This window comes from Cupressus sempervirens, chromosome 2, assembly GCF_028749045.1.
Source record: "Cupressus sempervirens isolate cs-2001-9-10 chromosome 2, ASM2874904v1, whole genome shotgun sequence".
Lineage (NCBI taxonomy): Eukaryota > Viridiplantae > Streptophyta > Pinopsida > Cupressales > Cupressaceae > Cupressus > Cupressus sempervirens.
The window spans coordinates 102462789-102488979 of record NC_143119.1 but is presented as its reverse complement, the minus strand read 5'-3'; the positions used below and the strand labels follow the sequence as shown (position 1 = coordinate 102488979).

The following is a 26191-nucleotide window of genomic DNA, read 5'->3' as shown; positions in this document are numbered from 1 at the left end:
AAGATAAACCTCATAAATATAATCTCCAATATGAATCACAAAACACATCACAACATCTAGTCCCATAAATAGTATACAAGAAATCTCACAAAACCTCTGGTGTACATCCTAGACTGGTCAACACCTACTCGACTCAAAAATCTGAATGCATAAATATTACAAACAAACAATACAGTTCATAGTTGGGTTTGATTTGAAAAGACATAATAGAGTCAAAAATAACGTTTTCAATTTGCATTTCAATGAATGTTTAAGTGTATAAGATTCTCAGTTTATTAAGATCGTTATTATCGATAATTTAAATAAGTGCAATACTTGATTCAAATAACTTTCTTTTATTAATTAACCTTAGTCAAATAAGACTTTAACTAAGTTAATTAATACACATATATTTAAACAAAACCCATTCTAATACCATTTAATTATTATTTACTAAATAATATTAATAACAATACTTATCGATTAATTATAAAAAAATTATAAATTTTTATAACGTTTATTTATCACATTCATTAATTAAAATTTTGCTAAATTTAATTATAATAAAATTTTAATAATTAACAATATAAATTTATTAACAAATTATTACTAATTAATAATATAAATTTAACTTTATTTAAAATATTATAAACTTCTATTTAAAAAAAAATGATTTTAAATATATTTAAAAAAAGAACGTTTATAGCGCGCCGGCTATTATAAACTGGCCGCAGCCTTAAATCTGCGGTAGCTTCTGCCGTAGCAGACTGCTGCCGCAGCAGCAGTCACTGCTACGACAACAGTCGACTGCCGTAACCGGAGTACAAGGGGGGTAGGGGGTAGGGTAAAACCCTCCCCTCCCCATATTTAAATTTTTTTAAAAAATTTTTTAAATTTTTTTTTTTTTTATATAATATTAAATCGCCCCTGTCCACGTCCAGCACATTAATAATTTTTTTTTTTTTTTTAAATTATTATATTAGAAATTTAAGAACTATTTTATGATTTGATAAATTTTTATTTTATTAAAAATTTATGATACCCATTCCATTTCTAATTAAAATTTTCTTTTTATATCAAACCTTTTTCTCAAATGAATATTCGTTCTTAAAATCTATTGAAAGAGGACGTTTATCTTTTAAATCTCAAGCTCGATTTCAATATCCAAATACATTCCCATATTTGTTTGATTTCTTATTTGGTCTTATGCATATTAAAATATAATTCTCTAAAATATACTCAACAAAGTATCCATCTAAGCCATGTAAAGATATTTCTCAAACAAGAACAATATTGTATACCCGAAAACAACACATGCAAAAGACACAGAGCAAACAGAAACTTGAAGAGTGAAAACTACTATACAATTAAACCACGAGATCCTACCTGGATCTGATGCTAAACAGTGGTAGCTAGATAAAGATTCCTACTGCAAGTGAAACCCTTCAAGCTACGAAAAACTTCCCTTCTTTTCCAAACCCTCTGATTTTCTTTTCAAACCTGTGTGTCTCCTAAAATCTGTGTCTGAAAAACTCTCTGAGACCTGTGTGTGAAAACTTGTCTCCAAAAATCTCCCTTGAAAAATGAACCCTCCAATTTTGATAAGGAGTTCTCTTCCTATAATCGGGACACTAATTGTGCGTTTACCCGAGAGGTCTCTTGATCCCCTTTTGTTAACTCTAAAATCAACCTTTATTTATCTTATCTTTCATATTTTCATGCACGTTAAATGGATTATTAAATCTCTTTATTTAATTTCCACTCAACTTCTATTTTAATCAATTTATAACTTATAAATCTCATGCGTACTTAATGCGATTAAATATCTTTATTAATTTCACATGTTTAATCTTTTCAATTAATTTCTTTAATTTTCAACTCATGCATAAATCATGTGAACTATAATCTTTATGATAATTAAATATCTTTTCACTTTTAATTTCATTTTTAGAAACTTAATTGATAAAATATTTATTAACTTAAATAACAATAATATTTAGCATTTATTTAAAAATGCACTCTAAATATATTATTATTAAATTAAATAGATATAATCACGTTCTAAATTTGAACTTTAACTTTTATCTCCACTATTTAATTCTCTCTTATTTAATTAATTCATTCATGCACAATTAATTTCCTTTTTAAATTAAAATATTCTTTTATTATTCCTTCATGCACTTTAAGTGAATTGTTAAATTACTTTATTTAACTTTCCACTTTACTTTACTTTAATAAATTTATAACTTTAATCTCATGTGCACTTAATAAAATATCTTAATCAAGTTCACATATTTTATCTTTTAAATTAATCTCTTATATTTAAAACTCATTCATGCGAACTTAAATCTTTTCCATAAACTAATATCTTTTTTCTTTTTAATATATTTTGAACGTTTAATTTGATAAATATTTATTAACTTAAATAACAATAATATTTAGCATTTATTCAAAAATGAACTCTAAATATATTATTATTAAATTAAATAAATATTATCATGTTCTAAATTTAATCTTAAAACTTTTATCTTCCAATTCAATTCTTTATATTTAATTAAATCCTCAATTAATTAAATATAATTAAATATTCAAAAAGTCATAATAATTCTTCATTGAATTAAATTATTAATTTAATCTATTAATTAGACTTAATTAATAGAAAATACATCAAAGACTCACAAAACAACATACGCATAAAATACTCACGGGTTTAAAAAGGGTAGACACTCTGTTAGGAGTCCTCCTTGCAGGACAAGTATTATAGGCTTATGGCTAGGATTGGACTTAATCATTATCTTCCCATTCTCACCATTTGAGTATTTGTAATAGGGCACGCTAATCCTGGCAATTCAGGGAAGTCGATGCCCGGTACCTGCATCCTGCATAAAAGACGAGCATGTACATGTATATAATATATCTGAACTAAATAGACAATGGCGGGGAGTGGTTCATCGTGTAGATCCCGACTAGCAGGTGACTACGACTCCCTCCCTTAACCACATCAAACACGTCAGACAGAAAGATAGAATAAACACGCGCACCATACACATGCAAGTATGGGGTAAGTATCATAAAAATCATAAGTCTAATATCAAATGCGTACATATAATAATGCATCTCTATCAATACAACATAATCATCATTAAAGACATCATGTTAACATTTTTATGAAAGAAACCACATTTACTAACTAGGATTATCAAAATACCATTAACAACACATGAATGAAATCAACTAAGCAATAATAACCGATGCATTTGTAATTCAAGACATGAAATAATATCATAATATTGTAAATCCAATATCTCTAAACTAATCAATGCATAAAATCAACCTAAAAGAATTTGACAATGATAACAGAAATGCAAACTAGGGGCAGGCACTACAGGATCCCATTGGCCTTCCTTTCATAAGAAACAACCAACAATGTCATTATAGTTTTGTGCCCTTTTCATCTCCTACAACAGTAGTATGGACATGGTTCTATTAGATCTTTTAAATACATTCTCTTCAGTTCTTATCTCCATTGCAAGTTGATTTTGTTCAATCAAATATTGAACTCATCTGACCCATGAACAATCCATAAATTAAATTAAAGTATCCCAAAACTACACAATGCAAACATGAAAAGAATTTGGTCTCCTCCATAAGTTTTGTGATCCCTCAATCCACTATCTCATATATATTTGTTTATTCATATCTTATGATTTACAATGTTGGATCCCAATTGTAATGCTTTTAAAATATCCTCTATATCTTTCTGCTATGATTCCTTGAAGGATATTGAATAAATTTCTCTCCTCATACTAACAAGTATCGGCCATATTTCAACATAGAGATTAAAAAAACTCCTAGACAAAAAGGAAAGAATGAATAATGTAGACAAAATAAAAGAACTCCTTAAAAGCTACAAGCACAACCCCTATAATAACAATGTTGGATAGAAGACAAAATGGGACTAATTGTCATAAACTAAAGAATATTAACTTGAATTTAATGTCTTTTCGATAGTTATGCATGTCCATCATTTATATTGGGGTAGAAGCAAGAAATTAAGTCTCAAAACCATGGAAGTCCATTGATTGAGATATCCCATTCATTCAGAAATGGGCACCCAATTTAGGCTTGGTTGTCAGATGCAAATTTCAAAAAATGGGCCTTCATTTTTAAAAAAAATTGGGTGCCCATTTTTTAATTTTAAAAAAAAAAGTGCCAATTTTTTTAAAAATTGAAAATTTTTGACATTTTTAAAACAAGCACCTATTTTTCAAAAATCAGGTGCCCATTTAAAAAAAAAAAGGTATCCCTTTTATAATAAAAAATAGGTGCCCAGTTTCAAATTTTTTTTTTTGGGGTGGCGGGTGGGGGATTTAAAATACCATTTTAAATATTCAATTTACCTTTCCAAAATGGATGCCCATTTGTGGAATTTCAAATAACGAGCACCCATTTCTTATAACATAGATCAACATTTTTTTCTCCTGCCTCAAATTTTGGTTTAGGATAAGGCTTGGTGGGACCAAGCCTATGCCTTGGCCTCTCAAGATTTGGCTAAGGCATTGAACTAATGAATTTGGGCCTTTCCATAATTTTTAGATGGTCTTCGTAGTCAAATTGTTTGATGAAATGAAAACCCATTAGAGTTCTCACTAACCTGATTTCATAAATGTAAATTTTAATATGTTATGACTTTAAATACTATTTTTGCATTATTTTTTAATCAAAGGTGGTACCTAAATGAAAAATACCAAGGTTCACTAAACCTTTAATAACTTTTTTATTTTAAGATTTTTCCTAAATTAATTTATATGTCAACAATCTAAATAATTCTTTTTGAAGTTAGAAATAATAAAGAATTTTTGAAAAAAATGAAATTTTGATCAAATTATGGTGTGCATACACGAAATCTTTTTACATTTATCTTTATATACCTAATTTAAAATGAATAAAAAAATTAATCAATAAAAAATTAACAAAAAATATTCTCATCAATATTTGGTGCATTCGGTAACTTCCTTTAAAAGGATATGTGTGTGTGTGTGTATACATATATTATGTATGTATATATGTATCTACATATACATACATACATATATGTATGTATATGTAGATACATACATACATACATACACACACACACACATATATATATATATATATATATATATATATATATATATATATATATATATATATATATATATATATATATATGTGTATGTATGTATGTATGTATATGTAGATACATACATACATACATACATATATATGTATGTATGTATGTATGTATGTATGTATATGTAGATACATACATACATACATACATATATATGTATGTATGTATGTATGTATCTACATATACATACATACATACATACATACATACATACATACATATATAATTAAAGTGTTAAAGTGACCGATCATATATTAGTTGTATTTTTTTATAAATATAAACACCAATTACATTGATATACATCGGTTTTAAGTATATTAAATATGCATCAGTTCTAATATGCATCGGAGATATATATATATATATATACACACACACACACACACACACACACACACACACACACACACACACACACACACACAATTGTAGATCAACATAAATACAAGGCATAAAGATCTCAGTCTTTAGATTTTGAACAACATATATACTTGGACAAATTAAATCATTGTAGTATTGTAGAAGAATGGTTTGCATACATAAGACAATAACTATAATTAATATTGTTGAGAATTGTGTCTCAACCTTAGAAGCTCTTTTTTCAGAAAATTCTAGAAAATTGTAGCTGGAAAACTCTAGAATTTTTTTAGAAAATTCTAGAATTTGTTTGTGATGGTTTTCCACATGTTTATGAGTTGGAAAAAGGTGTATGAGTTGTTTAAAATGCATCTAATCTCTAGAAAAAAGTAGAAGGGCTATTTTTAGAGTGTAAGCAACTCATTTTATGACTTTTATGGGGTTCTAAACTAGAGGACAAAATTATGGACAAAAATGACATTCTTGGAGTTACAAATTACAAGTGGATAACATGTGGCGTGGTTGCTTTGCCCATGGCTTTGGCCCATGGTTTTGTAAAACCACAAATGGTTTCCAAGTGGCAAATCACTATAAAAGAAGGACTTGGGGAGGTGTTTGAATCATCAAGTTCAATTTACAAGACTAGTGCTCGAGGGAGTATCTCTCTAAGTCTGAGTTAGAGTTTTAGTTGTGGTGATGTGCTCCTATAAGAACTTGTATTGCAAGTATATTGTACTCTTCCAAATTTGAGAATACATTGTGCGAGTTTTGGAGGGTGCGGTTTTTCTCCTTAAAGGGTTTTCCCAAGGTAATCATTATGTTATGAGTTCATTGTTATTTTGATTATATTGTTATGCATTTCTTGAGATCTTCGCAATAGTTAGTTGAATTTTCATAATCATCCTCTCAAAGATTAGTGTAGGAAATGATTCCATGCACCTTTGCTTCCTTAGAAGTGGTATTAGAGTCTAGCCAATTTTGGTTCTATTTGTTGGGTACAGGGTTTTTTGAGCTAATCAAGGTTTGAGTGGGAGTTTGTGCAGAGGTTTTTATTTCTATGTTGCAATCAGGGATGATTGATGTAGAGAAGTTTTCTGACACAAAATTTGAAATGTGGAAGCTAAAGATGGAAGATCAATTGATTGATCAAGATCTATGGTATACAATTGATGAAAAGAAGTTGACACCCTTAGATCCAACTTTAGCAGTAGAGTATGATGTGAGAGATCAAAAAGCTAAAAGTCTTATTAGATTGTGTCTTACAAACTCTATACTGATTAATGTCCATGAAGAACCTAATGCAAAGAAGCTATGGAAGAAGCTAAGTGAGATCTATCAAGCAAAATCACTTATGAACAAGATTTTCTTGAGGAAGAAGTTGTACTCCTTGAGAATGGAAGAAGGTGAACATATTTCTAAGCATCTTGAAAGTTTTAATATGTTGGTAACTTAGTTGACCTCAGTTGGGGTGTCGATGGATGAAGAAGAAAGGTGCCAAATATTGCTATGTTCATTGCCAAACTCATGGGACAGCCATGCCATGGCCATAGGGAGCACTTCAGTCATCTTCAAGATGGAAGGTATTGTTGGTTCTCTACTTTATAAAGTTATGAGAAGGAAGGTCTCTCTAAATCCTAAAGAGGCTTTGAGTGTTGGAGGAAGACCAAAGGAAAGAGGAAATGGTTATTCTAAGTCTAAGAATAAGGCGAGATCAAAATCTTGTGGTAAGTCCAAGGCGATCTGTTGGAATTGTGGCAAACCTCAACATTTTCAAAAGGACCACAAAGAGGAAAAGAAAAAGAAGAAGAAGCAAGATTTTGATTCTAATTCTGAAAAGGAAGATGGATATGTTTTCATTCCAGCCTTGGCCACTCATGTAGGTGACAATGCATGGTTGATAGACTTAGGTGCATATTTTCACATGACTCCTAATAGAAATTGGTTTAGTAAATATGAAAAGTTTGATGGTGGTAAGTTGTATTTGGTTGATAACTCAGTTCTTGATATTGTTGGTCGTGGAAGTATTTGTGTGAAATTTTCTAATGGTAGAATTAGAAAATTTGATGGTGTCTTGCATATCCCAAGACTAGCAAGGAATTTTTTATTTATTAGTAAACTAATAAATGCGAGTGTACATATATAGTTTTCCAAAGTAGGGGTGAAAATGATGAGAGGTGCTATGGTAATAGTAAGAGGAAGTAGATTAGGTACATTGTACTAGCTTGATATAGGCACGATTGAGTGCAATAGCACTTTTGATAAGATTGTGAAGAGGACTACTTTGTTGGAGAAGGAGAGGGTTTCTCTTTCAACAAATGGTCATGGTTTCTGGGTACCAAAGGGTGCTCCATCTACTAAATCAAAGTTACTTGCAGAGAATAATATGTTATGGCACCAGAGACTGTAGTAATCTGTTAGGAACCTGTGTGTTCCTTCTGTTTATTTTGTTAGAGTAGTGTTGTTGGACGCATATGCTTTGTAAGTCGTCCCGCGAGTATATTTTATTATCCCACATGCATAGGTAGTATTACTTTTCTAGATCGTACCCAGTATATAAGAATAGGTTGAGGCCCTTGATGGGCACGGACGAATTTATTGTATTGAGCTTGCTCAAAGGAGGTTACCCCCTCGAAGTGGCCTGCGATCAGTAGATTCATTCTGAGTTCTGCTATCACTTTGTATTCTGTTATTTCGAGCATTCTCATGATATTGCTATAAGGAGGTTCATCACATCTGGTATCAGAGCACTCTCTTGGGCTCGCTGGGTGGAAATTACATCAAATTTTTTTCTGTCGTGGCCTTCAGGTTCCTCTCACTTCTAATATCTCTTGTTATTGCAATAACTCTTTTCAGTTGTTCTGTCTGTGAGTGAATTTTTCTAAGTCGACTGTTCAAAAAAAAAAAAAGAGTAAAAATTTTTCTGTTTTTTAGTCGTAGCTTCCTTGTTTGCTTTCTGTTTCTGCTCATACTTCCGCAGAACGTCCGCAATATCATTTCACATACTTCCTTCCTTGGCGACCCAACCCCAAATTTTACATATCAAAGCCCTAAATCCCTCATTTATCTAATTTTAGGGTTTGCCCTATCTTTTTCACCTCTCATCCAATCGCCACCAAACTGAGCCACAAGATTCAATTCCTCATTTTGCTCCCTTATCCCTCTTGGACTGTTCGCCTCATTTCGCCTCCCTACCCTTGAAACCCTCATTTTTCTTTTTCCCTTGTCCCCAGATAGTCTCCCACCACCCGTCGAACACCCATTTCCTATATGAGTTTTACCCAAATCCAAGTTTGCCGTAACTAAAAAAATTTTTGTTTCTCATCTTCTACCCATTCCCAAAAAAAAAAAAAAAAAAAAAAAAAAAACCTTGTTTTATGGTTGTTACGTGTACAGGAGCAAAAATCATGGAAGAGGAAATTGCATCCCTCAAAACCAAACTTCAAGATCTGGATGACAAAATTCTGGGTCTTAACTTTCAGCAGTCAGCCATGAGCCGAAACCATTCAGGCGATACTAGGTCCTCTTCTGGCAATTTTCGTGGACCAAAGCTTGATTTTCCGCGCTTCGATGGTTCTGATCCGACTGGATGGATCTATAGGGCAGAGCAGTATTTCAGCTTGCATAATACTTTGGATAACCACAAAGTCTCCCTTGCATCTTTTCATTTGGAACATGAAGCTCTTCAATGGTTCCGTTGGTACATCAAGGCTAATGTAGGCCCAACGTGGAGAGAATTGTGCACCCTCATTTTGGAGCGCTTTGGCCCTAGTTCCTTTGATGATTTCACAGGAGCACTCACTAAACTGCGTCAAACAGGCACTGTAAGAGAATACCAGACAGAGTTTGAAAAATTAGCTAATTACACAGAGGGCTTGTCTGATGAATTCTTCCGTAGGTGTTTTGTCAGTGGTCTGAAGGATGCACTTCGCTCAGAAGTCAAAATGTTTCGACCTACTACAATGATGGAAGCCCTTGGGTTGGCTAAGTTAGCAGAAGACAAGATTAGTGCTCTACAACGCTCCAGATCTAATTTTGTTCCATTCAGAAATACAGGTTCTCACAACCCTCCAGTCATATCAGCTCCCAGAGCTACTCCGATCAAGCACTTGTCTGAAACAGAGATGCGAGTCAGGCGAGACAAAGGGCTTTGTTATAATTGTGATGAGAAATGGTCTCGGGGCCATAGATGTGTTCAGCAAAAGCTCTATCTCTTGGATGTGGATTCTCCACCGGAACTGGAAGAATATGTAGATGCTCAGGAAACAGTGGATGATGAGGTTGAGCCTCACCAGCCTGAACCTCCTTCACCAGAAGCTCCACCAGAGATATCTGTCCATGCTTTGGCAGGAGTCACTACTCCACAAACCATGCGGGTCCAGGGTTTCTTCAAGAAGATCCCTCTTACTATACTCATTGATTCTGGTAGCACTCATAACTTCATTGATCCACGAATAGCCAAACAGGCTGATTGCTTTATCCATCCCTGCTCTAGCTTTGAAGTCATGATTGCCAATGGGGGCACTTTACCTTGTAAAGGGAAATGTCGCAATGTGCGTCTCTCTATTGGAGATTATAACATGCGCTCTGACATGTTTGCCTTACCCTTAGGTGGCTGTGATGTGGTTTTGGGTGCCCAATGGTTACACACTCTTGGCCCCATTCTCTGGGATTTTGCTAAACTTTGGATGCAGTTTTCAGCCGAGGGGCACCAACACACTTTGAAAGGCTTACAACCAGGGTCTCTCAGCATCATCAGTTCACACCGTATGGAAAAACTTTTAGGGAAGAATTCACATGGTGTCATCGCTCAGCTCCATTCCATTCAGATGCAGCCATCAGCAGTCTCTAGCACTCCTGCCGATCTCCAACACATTTTGGACAAGTATTCTGGTATATTTGCTGAACCTGTGGGATTACCTCCTTCTCGTCCAGAGGACCACCGTATTCAGCTCCTTCCTGGTAGTGTTCCGCCCAACATCAGGCCCTACCGCTACCCATTTCATCAGAAGACCGAAATCGAGATACTTGTCTGTGACTTACTGAAGCAAGGTATTATTCGCCCTAGTACCAGTTCCTTTTCTTCTCCAGTTCTGCTTGTTCGCAAAAAAGATGGGTCATGGCGACTCTACATTGATTTCCGAGCACTTAATCATCTCACTATAAAGGACAAGTTTCCCATTCCAGTTGTTGATGAACTTCTTGATGAACTTCATGGGGCTCATTTTTTCTCCAAGTTAGATCTTCGTTCTGGGTATCATCAAATTCGGGTTAATGAGGAGGATATACCTAAAACTGCCTTCCGCACACATGATGGTCACTATGAATTTTTAGTCATGCCCTTTGGCCTCACGAATGCTCCTTCAACATTTCAGGCAGTGATGAATAACATATTTCAACCATACCTCCGGAAATTCATTCTGGTCTTCTTTGATGATATCCTCATATATAGCAAAACTTGGGCTGAGCATCTCCATCATCTGGAGCTTGTCTTGCAACTTCTCTCTGATCATCAACTCTGTGCAAAACTATCTAAATGTGTGTTTGGCCAGGAGGAAGTGGAGTATCTCGGGCATATTGTTGCACACCATGGAGTGCGAGTGGATCCTACAAAAATAGATGCCATGAAAACTTGGCCGCATCCTAAAACTCTCAAGAGCCTTCGGGGTTTTTTGGGGTTGACTGGCTACTACCGCAAGTTTGTCAAAGATTACGGGAAAATTGCAGCACCATTGACAGCTCTGTTAAAAAAGGATGCCTTCTCCTGGACCCCTGTTGCTGAGACTGCATTTGAACAACTGAAACAGGCTATGTGCAGTACACCTGTTCTCGCGATGCCAGATTTTTCCAAACCCTTCACTATTGAGAGTGATGCTTGCGGCAATGGATTGGGTGCTGTTCTCCTGCAAGATGACCATCCTATTGCGTTCACTAGCAAAGCCCTCTCTGGTAAGAATCTAGCCCTCTCTACTTATGAAAAAGAAATGATGGCTATTTTGCATGCTGTACAGAAGTGGCGGCCATACCTCTTAGGGAGTCATTTTTGCATCAGAACCGATCACCAAAGTCTGAAATACTTCCTGGAACAACGGGTATCCTCTCCTACACAACAGAAATGGGTCAGCAAACTCATGGGGTATGATTATGAGATCACCTACAAGAAGGGTAAGGAGAATATTGTGGCAGATGCTCTTTCTCGCACATTTGATAATCAAGCTTCCCTTTCCGCTATTTCTATGCCCATTCCCAATTGGTTAGCGTCTGTTCAGCAGGGCTATGACAGTGACTCTTCTTTATCTCAAATCATTCACCAGCTAGCCAATAATCCTTCTGCTATACCACATTACTCTTGGGATGGGGCTTCTCTTCGATACAAGGGTCGGCTAGTGCTTCCTCAGAACCCAGCTCTACATCAGGCTATTTTTTATGAACTCCATGCTTCTCCTTCAGCAGGGCACTCAGGCTTCCTCAAAACTTATGAGCGAGCAAGGAGAAACTTCTTTTGGAAAGGGATGAAACAGACGATTCAACAGATGGTGGCTGAATGTGATACTTGCCAACGCCACAAGGGTGAAACGACCCTCCTTCCTGGCTTGCTCGAACCATTGCCCATCCTTACACGGATTTGGACTGATATTTCTATGGATTTCATTGAAGGGCTTCCTAAATCCGGTGGCAAGACAGTGATCTTGGTTGTGGTTGATCGTCTCTCGAAATATAGTCATTTTTGTGCCCTCAGCCACCCCTATACTGCCTCCTCTGTTGCACAAATCTTCATGGACCAGATATTTCGTCTTCATGGACTCCCTTCTTCCATTGTCTCTGATCGTGATGCAACTTTTACCAGTCATTTTTGGACTGAACTGTTTCAGAAAACTGGCACCAAACTGAAGATGAGTTCGGGCTATCACCCACAAACTGATGGTCAAACTGAAATTGTCAATAAATGCTTGGAAACTTATCTTCATTGCTTCACTTCCGAACAGCAACATCAGTGGGCCAAGTGGCTACCTTTAGCTGAATGGTCGTACAATACCTCTTACCACACTGCCTCTAAAATGACTCCATATGAAGCAGTCTATGGTCAGGCACCTCCAGTGCTCCTTCCCTACACTCCCAATAGCTCACCAGTCCAGGCAGTTGACATAGTTCTCCGCAGCAGGGATCAGATTCTTCGTACCTTACAGGATAATCTTCACATGGCCCGTAATCGGATGAAACAGCAAGCAGATCAACACCGTTCTGAGCGCTCATTTCAAGTTGGGGATATGGTTTTTCTTCGTCTACAGCCATACAAACAATCCTCCCTAAAGCTGAAAGGGCGTCATAAGCTGGCCCCAAAATTTTATGGGCCTTATAAGGTTCTGCAGAAGATTGGTTCAGTTGCTTATAAACTGGAACTTCCTCCTTCTTCCCGCATTCATCCAGTCTTTCATGTTTCTTGTCTAAAGAAAGTTCTGGGTACCACTGTCAGAGCACAAACTACTCTCCCTGAAATGGATACGGAAGGATCCATTATCCTGGAGCCGGTGGCAATCATTGACCGGCGCACTCGCCAGCTTCGCTCTCACTCCATCTCTGAGGTCTTGATTCAGTGGCATGGCATGCAACCAGAGGATGCTACCTGGGAACCCCTTCTTCAGATTCAACAACAATTTCCACACCTTAAGCTTTGAGGACAAAGCTTTTTTCTAAGGGAGAGGGGATGTTAGGAACCTGTGTGTTCCTTCTGTTTATTTTGTTAGAGTAGTGTTGTTGGACGCATATGCTTTGTAAGTCGTCCCGCGAGTATATTTTATTATCCCACATGCATAGGTAGTATTACTTTTCTAGATCGTACCCAGTATATAAGAATAGGTTGAGGCCCTTGATGGGCACGGACGAATTTATTGTATTGAGCTTGCTTAAAGGAGGTTACCCCCTCGAAGTGGCCTGCGATCAGTAGATTCATTCTGAGTTCTGCTATCACTTTGTATTCTGTTATTTCGAGCATTCTCACGATATTGCTATAAGGAGGTTCATCACATAATCCCGACAGGTCATTGCTTTAAAGGGGTAGACATTCCGTCAAACAGTTATCAATCAAGCTTAATATAGCCTGCATCTAATAATGCCTTTAAATTCACAAATCATGAATGAGGTATTTCACTTATCCAATTGGCATGAAATTCCATGAAATATCCAAATGACCAAGTCGAATTTGACAGCAGTACAGATGAATAATACAAATGCTATAATATTAGTAAATATGAACAATTGAAATCCAATCAAGAAATGACACAATAATGGAACCTGGTTTCTCCTTACTGTCTGGTTGGATGACTTATTCCTCTATGGTAAAAACTGAAAGCTGCCTTTCAACAAATGTCTGGAGTTTGCTTGCAAAGAGACTTCTAATCGCTAAAGCCAACTTCCCTGACTGCCGCTGTTGGTCTCCTTATCCCATCTAATAATGTCGCTGGGTATGTCTATAATGTCTGCTGCTTGAACATGAAGGACGATCTCATGATACAGGATAGACGCTCAAAGCAATCGATACTCTGCACCTGTCTGAGATCGTCACTAAAATGTACAGCATCAATATGGTATCGAAACAATTGAGCAAGGAATAATCACGAAGAAAATTCTAAAAACTCCGCCAGATGAATGACGCCAAATGACTCATAATAATCCTTCCGATCCGAGCTTGCCCTATCTGATGTTGTCCGCTGTGGAACCCACAAACTGAGTCCCGATTCTGCCCTTATCTAGACCTGATATTGGTTCGAATGTTCTCCTTCTGTGGTAAGAGACTCTCAACGCCTTGACACAATGTAAATGGCTATGCCCTCAGCTCACGAATTCACAAGGGTGTATGTGGATCTATTAAATAGACTATCGGATTTGCTTTCCTATCGCAGCTCCAGTTACTTCTATTCGGCTATTGCCTTTAACCGAAATTCTTTACTATTATCTGACTGCCACAAAATGTATCATTTAAATTTGCCTTTGGCCACAAATTAAACCCTCATGAAATGACTGCCGTGCCACCTCAAATGTGCAACCCTTCAGGGGAATATTTCACCTCCTCAGTTATGCAGATCCAGGGGAGTTTTCGTTCCTAGAGACCTTATGGAAATCTGCAGACTAATGTCTACGAATTGCCTTAGAAAATTGAATCCACCAAATCGCCTGTTTTAAAAATGGGAGCCCTATGTCCTCCATTTATCCCCTTTGCTGAGAAATTATCCAGAATCATCTTGCACTACAATTATTAACTTTATAAAATTAAATAAATAACTTTATAAAGTTAGAATACAACCTTAATTTAATATTAGAACGAGTAGGCCCCACTTACTTAATCGGAAGACAAAATTGACCCTCTTCCCATAATCATTTGCCTACGAGAGTCAATGATAGGCAAATCCCCTGTTATAATTATGTCGCTAAAAAAGGGACATGACAGTCCACCCTTCCTGAAATTGCTTGCCCTCAAGCAATCTCAGAGTTGGATGCTGCAAAATGGTCTCATTCTCCCAAGTAGCATCTTCGACTAGTAGATCCTTCCATTTAACCAAATATTCTCTGATTACTCTTCGGCGGAGCTGTTTTTCTCTGCTTCCTAAAATGAATTCCGGTACTAGGATCAATTTCCCTTCATCATCCAAAGGCGGTAATACTGTAGAAGGTATCACATTCTGTCCCAATGCCTTTTTGAGACGTGATACATGAAACACATTATATACTTTGCTGTCTGCTAGAAGCTCAAGTTCATAAGCCAATTCCCCTATTCGCCTGATGATCCTGAAAGGTCCATAATATCTAGGCTTAAGCTTTTCTGACCCACTCTTTTTGAGAGTAGATTGTCGAAATGGCTGAAGCATTAAATAAACCATGTCGCCCACCTCAAAGCTCCTCTTCGTCCTCTTTTGATTTGCATATTGCTTATACTGATTCTGTGCCCGAGCGATGTTATCACGTAGAGAGCTAATAATATCTTTACTTTCTTGCATCAAATCCCCAGCACGTGGAACCCGAACATCACTCATCAATAAGTCAATGAAACTGGGTGTATCATAGCCGTATAATGCTCGAAAAGGTGTCATTTGGATAGACATGTGGAAAGTGGTGTTATAGCAATACTCACACAAATAAATCCATCTTACCCAAGCCTTTTGCTGATCAGCTACGTAATTCCTCAAGTAGCCTTCCACCCATTTGTTTACTATTTTCGTCTGTCCATCGGTTTGCGGGTGATAACTAGTACTGGGTGTGAGCTCAGTGCCACATAATCGAAACACCTCTTGCCAGAAATAACTCAAGAATCTACTATCCCTGTCATTGACAATACTGCGGGGTATCCCATGTAACCTGAAAACCTCCCTGAAGAATACTTCAGCTACCTGTACTGCAGTATAAGTAGTGGTGATGGGAAAGAAATGAGCATATTTTGTTAGCCTATCCACCACCACATAAATGCAATCACGTCCCTGAGCCTTGGGCAACCCGATAATGAAGTCCATGGATATGCATTCCCACTTCTGACACGGAATGGGAAGTGGCTGTAGAAGCCCCGCTGGAAAGGTGTGCTCCTGTTTATTCTGTTGGCAAACGGAACACTCACGAACATACTGCAAAACATCCTTCTTAAGTCCTTTCCAGGTAAACCGTTCTCGCACCTGTCTATATGTTTTAAAGTATCCGGGGTGACCAGCTATAGGTGAATCATGAAGAGCTCGCATAATGAACTGCTTCACCTTCGATCCTGGGACTAAAAATATCCTGCTCTTGTAAATAATCAATTCATCCACAAGTGTATACCTGGTATCAACAAGTGTCCCATCAACTATCCTAGATGCCCATGAATCTTTGGCATATTCTGCAATAATCAGATGCTTCCAATCCTCAGAGATCTCAATCATCGAACTAAGATGTGGTCTGCGTGACAAGGCATCCGCTACCACATTCTGCGTACCCTTAACATAAGATATATAAAAGTCATATGCCTGTAACTTGCTGACCCATTTCTGTTGCCTATCATTGAGATCCCTTTGCCCAAGGAAATGTCTTAAACTATTGTGGTCAGTTTTTATGCAAAATTTGCCACCTACTAAGTACTGCCTGAACTTAGCTAATGCATGCATGATAGCTAACATCTCCTTGTCGTAAATGCTGAATGATGTCTCTGGCCCACGGAGTTTCCTGCTTTCATATGCAATTGGGTGTTTATCCTGCATCAAAACAGCCCCAATACCATCTCCTGAGGCATCACACTGAAGTTCAAAGGGTTGCGAGAAATCAGGCAATGCTAGTACCGGACATGAAGTCATGATCTCCTTGAATCTGTCAAAACAAGCCTGTGCCTTTGCTATCCAAACAAAAGCTCCCCTTTTAAGAAAATCAGTTATAGGAGCCGCGTGTCATGAATACTCGTAAACAAATCTGCAGTAAAAGCCACATAAACCAAGGAATCCTCTTAACTGAGTTAGGTTCTCAGGAGTAGGCCACTCCATAATAGCATGAATCTTATCAGGATCCATCCGTACTCCTTCTCGGCTGATAATATGTCCTAAGTATAACAACTCAATCATTCCCAAATCGCATTTGGACTCTTTGGCATACAAGGACTCTTCTTGCAAGGTCTTCAATGCTGTCTCTAGATGCTCCATATGCTCATGCCATGTCCGACTGTATACCAAAATATCATCAAAGAAGACTAATACGAACTTCCTCATCTGACGCTGAAAAACCTTATTCATGGTGGACTGGAAAGTAGCTGGTGCATTGGTCAATCCGAATGGCATTACTACAAACTCAAAATGCCCACAGTAACACCTGAATGCAGTCTTCTCAATGTCCTGTTCTCTGACTCTAATCTGGTGGTAACCTGATCTCAAATCAATCTTACTAAAGTAGCATGCCCCATGCAGTTCATCTATTAGCTCATCAATCTGTGGGATAGGATATCTATTCTTAATGGTTTTCTTATTCAGCATCCTGTAATCTATACACATTCGTAACGAACCATCTTTCTTCTTAACCAAAACTACTGAAGAAGCAAAAGGAGACTTACTAGGTCTGATGTGTCCCATCGCGAGAAGCTCCTTGATGGTTTTTTCTATTTCATCTTTGAGCCTTTTGGGATGCCTGTATGGAGTGATCATGACTGGTTTAGCACCTTCTTCTAATTCGATGATGTGCTCAATCCCTCTATCAGGTGGTGTACCAGGTGGAATATCACTGAATACCTTACTATACTTTTCCCTCAATATCTGTATGTCAGGATGATATTCTGTCTATTGTTGTTCTTCCTGTGTAGGCATGAGAGTACACATGGCTGCCCATTCAAGATCCTCATGTCTCACCAATCTTTCCAATCATCTGAGAGAGATCGTCCGGATATCACTATTCCGAATAGCTCTTAATACGTGTTGCCTCCCATCTACTTCGAACTTAATCTCCATGTCCTTGAGTCGAAAGGTAACCTCACCCAATAAACGTAACCATGTCATACCCAAAACAATATCCAAATCACCCATATTGACCACGTGGTAATCCGCTTTGAACTCATAATTATTCAGACGTAAAGGCATGTCTCTAACTATCCTGTTACACTTAAGAGTGTATCCGTCAGCAACCTGTACTCGAAGACCTTCGAATTCTTCTGTCTTAATATCGCGACGCTCAACCAATCGTGCATCAATGAAGTTATGTGTAGCTCCGGTATCAACCAATGTAATCACCTTCTGCCCTGCTAGGACACCACGTAATCTGAAAGATCCTTCCTGTTGAATGCTAGACAAACGCCCTTGCTGTAGATGCAATTCGGGTTCTTCTTTCTGTTCTGACTTTCCTGTCTCTTCCTCAGATTCTGAACCAGTGTGTTCATCCTCTTTTGCCGCACTGTCGAAATCCGATCCTTCGTAATATGCCCACATAACCCTATTGGCTTTTCCTTTTGGTCGCAAGGGACAATCATGATCCTTGTCATATGGACCTTTGCAATAGAAGCATAATTTCTTCCTTTGCAAATCATTTAATGCCTCTATATCTAGGGGTGTGGTAGATTTCCCTTTGGTTTCAATGCTCTTCCCTTTATTTTTATCAAACTTCCTATTGTCTCTGAAAGAGGTAGTACTCCTGGGAGTGAACCGGCTAGAAGGGGCTGTAAGTTCCATACTTCATGCTTTCCTCATGGCTTCCTGCAGTGTTGGTGGGTCAAATGCCTTAATCCATCCCTTGAGAGGTTCAGACAATCCTTCTGTAAATAAGATAACTAACCTCCTTTCCGACACATCTGGTACCATGACTGACAACCTCTGAAATTCACTAATATAAACCTCCAAATTACCAGTCTGTCTTAACTGTGCAAGGTCGCGAAATTTTTTTTCTAGATCCTTCTTATCAAAACGTTCAACTAATCTATCCACAAAGTCTTGATACGTTGTTACCTGGTTGTGTTGCAAAGTAACCATTCCATGTGACCACCAGTCATGAGCTGCGCCTTCCAGATGCAAGGTAGCATATCTGATGGCATCTATTTCAGACATAGGCCTTAACACTAGAAAGGTGTCCAACTTATGAATCCAAGCTTGTGCTGTCATCTGACCACTTCCATCGAAAAAGGGTAAAGTAAGTTTACTGACAGCTCGATGTAACTCGCTATCATAACCTCCTCTAGGTCTCCTATTCTGGCGGTTGTTCCTCATATGTTCCCTTCTTTGGTTTAAATATCAATCAAAGTTTAATAATTCACGCACATGCGGGGGTAATGCCTGCCATTCTGCCGTAGCAGCCCTAAGACCATCCTGGAAATCTTTTGGTACATCATCTTCTCCCATCTCCTGAGCCTCTTCCCTTAGGAAGGTGGGACGAGTAGGCCTATTTGCTGTCCATGATCTGCGCCTAGGAGCACCTTGTGATCCTGCCACACTCCTATCATCGTGATCAGATGTGCCTCTTCCTTGATCCTGAATCCTGGGCTGAATAACTCTTTCCATTATGGTAGTCAAAGCCTGTAGTGTCTGAGTTATTTCTTGTTGTCCGGTAGTCATGGTTCTGTAAAATTCTCTGGTTTCATCATCGTCGACTTTGGGAAATCTTGGCGGACTCTGTGTTTGTCTTTCACCCATATCTCTATCCTTGAATATGGTTCTCTTGCGAATATAACACTGGGAATTAAAGTACCTTTACCCAATCAGGATGGCAAGACTACTGCTCTAATACCACTGTAGTAATCCCGACAGGTCATTGCTTTAAAGGGGTAGACATTCCGTCAAACAGTTATCAATCAAGCTTAATATAGCCTGCATCTAATAATGCCTTTAAATTCACAATTCATGAATGAGGTATTTCACTTATCCAATTGGCATGAAATTCCATGAAATATCCAAATGACCAAGTCGAATTTGACAGCAGTACAGATGAATAATACAAATGCTATAATATTAGTAAATATGAACAATTGAAATCCAATCAAGAAATGACACAATAATGGAACCTGGTTTCTCCTTACTGTCTGGCTGGATGCCTTATTCCTCTATTGTAAAAACCGAAAGCTGCCTTTCAACAAATGTCTGGAGTTTGCTTGCAAAGAGACTTCTGATCGCTAAAGCCAACTTCCCTGACTGCCGCTGTTGGTCTCCTTATCCCGTCTAATAATGTCGCTGGGTATGTCTATAATGTCTGCTTCTTGAACACGAAGGACGATCTCATGATACAGGATAGATGCTCAAAGCAATCGATACTCTGCACCCGTCTGAGATCGTCACTAAAATGTACAGCATCAATATGGTATCGAAACAATTGAGCAAGGAATAATCACGAAGAAACTTCTAAAAACTTCGCCAAATGAATGACGCCAAACGGTTCATAATAATCCTTCCGATCCGAGCTTTCCCTATCTGATGTCATCCACTGTGGAACCCACAAACTGAGTCCCGATTCTGCCCTTATCTAGACCCGATATTGGTTTGAATGTTCTCCTTCTGTGGTAAGAGACTCTCAACGCCTTGACACAATGTAAATGGCTGTGCCCTCAGCTCGCGAATTCACAAGGGTGTATGTGGATCTATTAAATAGACTATCGGATTTGCTTTCCTGTCGCAGCTCCAGTTACTTCTATTCGGCTGTTGCCTTTAACCGGAATTCTTTACTGTTATCCGACTGCCACAAAATGTATCATTTAAATTGGCCTTTGGCCACAAATTAAACCCTCATGAAATGACTGCCGTGCCACCTCAAATGTGCAACCCTTCGGGGGAATATTTCACCTCCTCAGTTATGTAGATCTAGGGGAGTTTTCGTTCCCAGAGACCTTATGAAAATCTGCAGACTAATGTCTACGAATTGCCTTAGAAAATTGAATCCACCAAATCGCCTATTTCAAAAATGGGAGCCCTATGTCCTCCATTTATCCCCTTTGCTGAGAAGTTTCTAGAAATTATCCGGAATCATCTTGCACTACAATTATTAACTTTATAAAATTAAATAAATAACTTTATAAAGTTAGAATACAACCTTAATTTAATATTAGAACGAGTAGGCCCCACTTACTTAATCGGAAGACAAAATTGACCCTCTTCCCATAATCATTTGCCTACGAGAGTCAATGATAGGCAAATCCCCTGTTATAATTATGTCGCTAAAAAAGGGACATGATAGAGACTCGGCCACATAGGTGAGAAAGGTCTATGAACCTTAAAGAATAAAAACTGTTTTGATGGGTTGAATGACTGTGATCTTGATTTTGATTTTTGTGAGCATTGTATCTATGGTAAACAAAAGTGTGTTCAGTTTTACTCAAGTTCTCATAAGTCCTCACATATTTTGGATCTAATCCATTCGGATGTATTTGGTCTAGTTGATGTTCCTTCTATTGGTAGATCAGTTTATTATGTTTCTTTTATTGATGATTTCATTAGAAGAACATGGGTTCATTTTCTTAGAAGTAAAGCTAAAGTTTTCAGTCATTTCAAAGAATTTAAAGCAATGGTTGAGTTATAGACTGGAAAAAATATAAAGCGTTTGAGAATAGATAATGGTGTTGAATATTGGTTCAATGATTTTGACACATTTTGTAAAGATTGTGGTATTAAAAGAGAGAAGACAACTTTCTATTGCAGTAGCTTATGATTTAGAAGTTGAGTAGATAAATGTGAAGACAACTTTCCTTAATGGATATTTGGATGAAGATATTTATTGACATAGCCAGAGCATTTTGTGATGAAAGGTAAAAGTCATTTGGTCTGTAAATTGAAGAAATCCTTGTATGGTCTAAACCAAAGTCCTAGGATGTGATACTAGAAGTTTGTTACATATGTATTGAGTTTGGAATTTGTGCGATCCAAATCTGATCATTGTATATACTACAAGTCTGATGATGATTATTTCCTAGTTATTGCCTTATATGTTGATGATATGTTGTTTGCTGGCAAAGGAAAAGGTTTGGTTGCAAAATTAAAATCTCACCTCTCAGTAAAGTTTGAAATGAAAGATCTTGGTACAATAAGGTACATTCTAGGAATGAAGATTATAAGAGATAGAAAAAATAGAAAGCTTTGGCTAGGATAGAGTAAGTATATTGATACTATTCTAAGAAGATTCAATATACATGATTCTAGAGAATTGAGAGTTTCTGTTACTATGGGAACAAAGCTTTCTAGCTCACAATGTCTTACATCCCCATTGGAGATGGAAGAGATGAATCGAGTACCATATCAGAGTGTTGTTGGAAGTTTGATGTATGCTATGGTTTGTACAAGACTAGACATTGCCCAAGTAGTGAGATTACTTTCTTATTATATGTCTAATCTAGGAAGAGTACATTGGGATGTAGTAAAAAGAGTTTTTGGATACTTGTGGGGAACCTCAAAGTACTCAATATGTTTTCATGGAATAGGAAATGAGCATTCCCTAGATATTCGAGGCTATATGAATTTACGATGGACTAGTGATGTTGATAGAAGAAGATCCACTAGTGCATATGTGTTTACATTATTTAGTGGTGCAATTAGTTGGATGATCAAGCGACAAGTTGTGGTCACTTTTTCCACTACAAAGGTGAAGTATATGGCAACTACTCATGCCTACAAGGAAGCTATCTAGCTAAAGAGACTATGTTTAGATATAGAGTTCAAACAGGGTATAGTGACAATTTATAGTGATAGTCAAAGTGCAATCTACCTAGCAAAGAACTTGACATTTCATGCCAAGACCAAGCACATTGATGTACAATATCATTTTGTGTGAGATATGGTCGAGGATGGTAAGGTAAAGTTGGAAAAGGTGAAGATATTGGTAAATGTTGCTAATGCATTAACTAAGCCCATGAGCACAAAGAAGTTCAGATGGTGTTCGGAGTCTATAGGTCTCTTGGCCCCTAGAAATTAAGTCCATGAAATTGTTGATCCCTTGACTCTTGCAAGGTGTTCGATAAGTGGGAGAATGTTGAGAATTGTGTCTCAACCTTGCAAGCTCTTTTTCCAGAAAACTCTAGAAAATCATAGCTGAAAAAATCTAGAAATATTTTAGAAAATTCTAGAAATTGTTTGTTGTGGTTTTTCACATGTTTATGAGTTGGAAAAATGTGTATGAGTTGTTAAAAATGCATCTAGTCTCTAGAACAATGTAGAAGGGCTATTTTTAGAGTGTAAACAACTCATTTTATGACTTTTATGGGGGTCTAAACTAGAGGACAAAATTATGGACGAAAATGGCATTCTTGGAGTTACAAATTACAAGTGCGTAACATGTGGCATGGTTGTTTTTCCCATGGTTTTGGCTCATGGTTTTGTAAAATCACAAATGGTTTCTAGGTGAAAAATCACTATAAAAGGAGGGCTTGGAGAGGTGTTTGAATCATCGAGTTTAGTTTACAAGACTAGTGCTAGAAGGAGTATCTCTTTGAGTCTGAGTTTGAGTTCGAGTTGTGGTAATGTGCTCCTATAAGAACTTGCATTGCAAGTGTATTGTAATCTTCTAGATTTGAGAATACATTGTGTGGGTTTTGGAGGGTGGGGTTTTTCTCCTAGAAGGGTTTTCCCATAGTAATTATTATGTTATGAGTTCATTGTTATTTTGATTATATTGTTATGCATTTCTTGAGATCTTTGCAATAGTTAGTTTAATTTGCATATTCGTCCTCTCAAAGATTAGTGTAGGAAGCGATTCTACGCACCTTTCCTTTCATAAAAATATAAAGGAATGGATAAGTAAACTCATATTCAAAATTAAGGTTGAAGATTTCTCAAGATCCTTAAAACAAATCAGAAATATAATTAGTTAGTCCCCCCCAACAATGATCTATTAAATTTACACAAACAAACTGAAAAAGTGGGCCAATAGAACTATATGTCAAGGAACCATGATCAAGATGCACAAAAGAATACATATGTGTGTATTGAGGTGATCAATCTCAAACATGTCATGAGGCTAATGTCATAGAAGGAAAACTCGCTGGATAAATAAAGATGACAAACAAAGGCAAAACATTTACCCCCCATGACACTTTATTTTGAGTAGTGCATGTACAATAAGGAATAAGATATGGTGAATCCCAAAAATATAATAATCTATATGAGTGTCCTCAGATGACACTACTTGAATAAGAAGGTAAAATAAGGAAAACTTAGTGACCCCCTATATCCAATACAAAACACTTCTAAAAATTGAAACCTTCTAAAGGAAAAATGATAGATCTCAAAACCAAGTGAAACCTCTCACAAACAAAATAGGAGGATGAAGATATAGAGCTCTGATACCATGTCAAAGTTGATGAAAATTTGAGGATGAAGATTTAGAGCTCTGATACCATGTCAAAGTTGATACAAGATCAACCCTTTATTTTTCGAGAATCACCTGCATGCAAACACCTATCATAGAAAGAGAGAAGCAAAATCTAAGGAGGTTGGAATTTCCATATCCATAGATGAGACATTTTGGATGAGAAAAAAGAGAATTTTCTATTATCAAAAGTGAATTAATTAAAGTTACAAAGAGAGATCAATCCTTATAAAAAGAAATCTAAATTCTAAAAGGTAACTAACCTAGATTGCATAATAATAATAAATTATTATATGTCCAAAGTTTAGCTTACAAAACTAGAGATAATAAGTGACTTAAAAATTAAATTAATATGATTTAATTAATAAGGAAATATTTTATTACTTTAACAATTGATGTAAAATGTTTTAGTACAAAGCTTTCCACTTGATTGCATACTATACACTGAGCAATCATATAAACAGATTGAAATGAGACTCTTCAAATAAGACACAAAGTTCTCTTTGAATTTCTTAAAATCTTAAGCTATAAGAAAAGGTTACTTAAGCTATAAGAAATGATCCGGACATCTTAAAATCTTAGAGCTCGAGCAACACAGATGTTCCTGACCATGACCTCATCACTCTAAAGAACATATATTTCGGTTGCCCTTAAGCGGAGAAACTCTTGTGATTAAACTTTGCCTTTATGAAGCTAGCGACTCAAAATCTTGAGAAAGTGAGGAGTTAAACCGTTGAGAGCAATTGAGCAGTGAATGAGGAGGAGAAATAGACACGCTGGCACGCTCAACGAAATTGATGCCACGGTGGCCATTGTAACGCCGGGTCTTGTGTTCAGCAGCACATTCTGCAGCCACGTCAGCGAAGAGCAGACATCTGAATGATAAGTGGGATACCACCTGTTCTCAGAACAAGCATTAACCCGCATGAGTTTCCTTAACTTCAATACTTTCGAAACATCTGAATGAATCGTGTATTTGAAGAAACGACTAAGCAAAAACATATGAGTAGAGAAGTTAAATACCTGACGAGCCTGAGCTGGCGGCACTAACAACGAACTTTTTCATGGTGTTCTTCATGCCAATGTGAACAGAAGGCGGTCTTTGTGAACTTTTGTGTAGAGGCAGCAGCCCGAATTTCCCATTGATTCTAGCTGCTCTGAGATCCATCTGTGAAATGTTTAAAGCGACACCAGTTCTTCCGAAAAGTGAAATATGTTTTTGTTGCTTGAATTGTTTGTGGAGAGCATTGAATTGCTGAGTGAGATGTTGTTGATAAATAGACATGGATGGTATATGAGAAATGAGGTTACGTTTCCTTTGCCGTGAAGGAAGCCCAAATATACGCGGAAAGCAAAGCATAGGTATGTTGGCATGCGAACACACGAGTATGCGTATCTGCTTTTGGCTTTGTTACGTACGCTACGCGTGGACATCGCTTTCGATGGGGACAGTCATGGAATTGGATGACGTTTCTTTCAAGAGCAGCATCGCGGATGAGGCATCCATCGACAGTGGGAGGGAGAATGTATACCTTATATGGTGCACACATATTGACACAAGCGGTGGGGTCGCTCCTATTAAAGGTTGCATATTAAATCAACAAATAGAGGTGGGAATTAATTAAGCTTGGCTAAAACAAGTTAACTTTAACACTTTCAGTCTTCAAATGAAACTTAGTGCATGATGTTTAAGTCATCCGATATAAGAGAATCATATGTAGTTTATGTAGTTGACTAAGAAGAGACTAGCGATATAGAACTTCCAAGTTATTTACTCCATTCATTCTTACACATATTTGGCATAGTCATTTTGTCCACTATCTTTTTATAGTAAATAAGAAATATTTTAATGTTCTATAAGCTAGCAATCACATGTCATGGTGCAATAGGTACATCAAACAATTTTTTAGCAATTGGTAG

General features: G+C 37.1%; 1 protein-coding gene across 2 annotated transcripts; it reads right to left on the bottom strand.

The window, feature by feature from the left end:
* Positions 1-24593: 24593 nt before the first annotated feature.
* Positions 24594-25912, bottom strand: LOC149571244 (uncharacterized). Of its 2 annotated transcripts, none has more exons than XM_089808723.1 (2): positions 25295-25912; positions 24594-25169 (listed from the first exon to the last, which is right to left on the bottom strand). In XM_089808723.1, the coding sequence occupies exons 1-2, from the start codon at positions 25629-25631 to the stop codon at positions 25129-25131; spliced, it is 378 nt and encodes a 125-aa protein (XP_089664849.1). In that variant the 5' UTR covers positions 25632-25912; the 3' UTR covers positions 24594-25128. The 2 variants fall into 2 exon arrangements, with proteins under 2 accessions (XP_089664849.1, XP_089664843.1); XM_089808717.1 differs by having other exon boundaries at positions 24594-25146.
* Between the last annotated feature and the right edge of the window lie 279 nt (positions 25913-26191).